Source organism: Populus nigra, chromosome 1 (genome assembly GCF_951802175.1).
Source record: "Populus nigra chromosome 1, ddPopNigr1.1, whole genome shotgun sequence".
NCBI lineage: Eukaryota > Viridiplantae > Streptophyta > Magnoliopsida > Malpighiales > Salicaceae > Populus > Populus nigra.
This window is the reverse complement of record NC_084852.1, coordinates 34,537,136-34,539,986: the sequence shown is the minus strand read 5'-3', so window position 1 is coordinate 34,539,986 and position 2,851 is coordinate 34,537,136. Positions and strand designations below refer to the sequence as shown.

General features: G+C 36.4%; 1 protein-coding gene across 1 annotated transcript; it reads right to left on the bottom strand.

Moving 5' to 3' along the window:
- Positions 1 to 208: 208 nt before the first annotated feature.
- Positions 209 to 2,153, bottom strand: LOC133693105 (gibberellin 3-beta-dioxygenase 1-like). The gene is made up of 2 exons (XM_062114229.1): positions 1,370 to 2,153; positions 209 to 970 (listed from the first exon to the last, which is right to left on the bottom strand). The coding sequence occupies exons 1-2, from the start codon at positions 1,855 to 1,857 to the stop codon at positions 340 to 342; spliced, it is 1,119 nt and encodes a 372-aa protein (XP_061970213.1). The 5' UTR covers positions 1,858 to 2,153; the 3' UTR covers positions 209 to 339.
- Positions 2,154 to 2,851: the final 698 nt, after the last annotated feature.

Genomic DNA, 2,851 nt, shown 5'->3' with positions numbered 1-2,851 from the left:
TATGTCTTTATTCCTTTATATGATTTGATATAGCCATCTTTTTGAACCTTTTCAAAAGGAACTTTTCTTTGGTTGGACCGCATGAAATATCTTCAACTCAAATTTACATGTTAATTCATGATATTATTCTTTCTTGAACGATCTCAAACACAAATAATTTAATAAACTCATTAAAGTGATAACCTCAATATCTAAATTGCTCAAAGAATTAAGAAATTGAGCATCCTTCCTTAACATGGCCGATCAATCAAAATCTTGAAAAATTGTAAGCACAAGACAAAATTGCATTGCTTACAATAAAAAGAGGGCGAGAGAGAGAGAGAAAAAAAAACTCATTTGCTAACCAACTCTTACCCTATTATGATCGTTTACATCAGCCAGACCATTTAGAGGAGCACAAATCCTAACCGATGATAGTGCTTTGTTGAAATACTTAGCTTTAGTGCCAAGGTATTCGTTCCAAGTGACTGGCCGATAGAGGGGAGGATGATTAGGACCTACAAGTTTTTGTAAAGGAGAAATCTCAACACTTGATGGTGGCCCATATAGGAAAGCAATGGATAATCTATGCTTGGTCCGGTTAACCACCGCTCGGTGGAGCACACTCGGGTACAACCCGTTTGATAAGATGTGGAGTAGGTCCCCTACATTCACAACAAGCCCACCGGGGATTGGTGGGACAGTGATCCACCCAATTCCCTCTTTTAGCACCTGCAATCCACTGGTGTTGCTCTGGTAAAGAATGGTGAGGAGGGTGGAGTCTGTGTGGGCGGCAAGACCCATTGCCTGATCTGGATCCGGGCAAGCCGGGTAGTAATTCAGTTGGAGGGCTGCACTACCCTTTTTTGATTCACCTGTTGAGCCAGCCCATTTGAGATCTTTCTTTGTTATTCCTAATGAGCCCAGCATTAACCATGTCAACCTCCTTGCTAGCTTTTGCATTTCTTTCTTATATTCTTCAATTATATCACTGGAGACAAAATTGAAAATTAGAAAAAGATGAAAAAAAAAAAAAAACTGTGTCAAATAGTAAAGATGCTATTGTTATGGATATAAAATAAAGTAAACAGCAGCAACAAGTGGATTTTCTGTTGATGCTAGTTATATCACTCCAAATCATCCGCGTGGGTCCATTAGCTTTCATTGTTGCCTTTGTTAATTGCATTAAGGAAAAGCAAATGGAGTTTGTGGTCTAGGACAAATTTTGATCACCATTACCACAATAATACTTAATTACTATATAATACTTACATATATGAAAGCATGCACTAATAAATAAAAACAATAGGAGTAGCTACAGTACTACTACGTATCAAAATCATGAAAAATATATATAATTTTTTCGCTAGCATGTGAAATTAGTAAGTACCAGAATTTGGTGTAATCTTGAGACCAAAGTTGGCGAAAATGCTCAAGAGGAGAGCCAACTATGGTGAATCCCTCTGACCACATGAGCTTGGAGAAAAATGAAGAAATCCTAGCGACACCGTAGCCTGAAACCCCATCGGGTGATCTAGCTGCTTTGAGTTTTTGTTGGATAGGTAAAGAGAAAAGGCTCCTACTAGCACTCTCAATGTTCTCAAGAAGGCTGGTAGGGATGCCATGGTTTGTGACTTGAATCACACCCCAAGTTTTGCATGCATGGCCTATATTTTGAAGGACATGAGGGTCTGACAGATCGATAACGGGTACGGATTCAGTGATTAAGGGGTCAACTAAAGGGTGCTGTTCATCATCGATCTGAGTCCATTTGTGCGAGTCAGGTATTTCTTGAAGAGAGGCAAAGTCAATGTGCTTTTGGTGTACATGGACAGGGTGGGCTCTAAAAGCGTCTGCTAATAACGATCTTGAAGGCATATTGAGAGTAATTAGAGGGACAGATATATTGAGACAGAGAGTTTTGTGCTCCAGCACTAGAAAGAGAAAGGATATAGGAAGAGAGAGTGCTTTTCTCCCTAAATAAGAAACACAAGAGAAAGGGTGAGAGGGAAGAAAAGAGTTCCCTGAGAATTTTAGAAAGATGAGAGGGAAGAAAAGTGTTCCCTGGGAATTTCAGACGTTAACCCAAGACACAAGCTCCACCGAAGAAAGCAGAGGATGACTGAGGTTGAGATAGAAGGGTACAATGCTTAGTAGTCTACATATATAAAGAGATATTTATAAAGAGATATAAGGGTCCCCTTCATAAATATATATTACTCTCAGATTCCAAACTGTGAAAAATGTCTTTTTAAAAAGAAAAGAGAGATGGGATTCAGAAGGAAGTTGAGAAGAGATGATTTTTGTGATTTGAGCAACTAATATAGTTGTGTTTTCAGACAGTTATTAATTAGATCCTGTATAGAGATAGACAAGGATCCACTTCATGAATATATTTTACTCATAGACTTCTAATTGTAGTTTATGTCTTTTTAAGGAGAAAAAAAAAAGAAATGATTTTTGTATTTTGAGCATCTAATATAGATGTCTTTTTAAGAAGAAAAGAGATAAGATTTGGAAAGAAGGTGGGGACAGATGATTCTGTGTTCTTCGCATATGATTTTCTAGTTTAGTTATTAAAATTATTCAGAACAAAAATATATTCTAATTGATTTGTATGGTGATGGACCCATGATGACATCGGACTAGGAAAATCTTAGGCCAAACTGAATGTTTATTAGTGAAGACAAGAAAGCTTTCAAGTGTAGACTACTACTTGTACTTGAAATTCGACTCTGTCAAGGCGGTGGAGTGTTTTTTAAATTGGGATAAAGATGATGATTTAAAGTATTTTTTATTTATAAATATATTAAAAATAAATTTTTTTTATTTTTAAAAAAATTATTTTTAATATTAATATAACAAAACAATC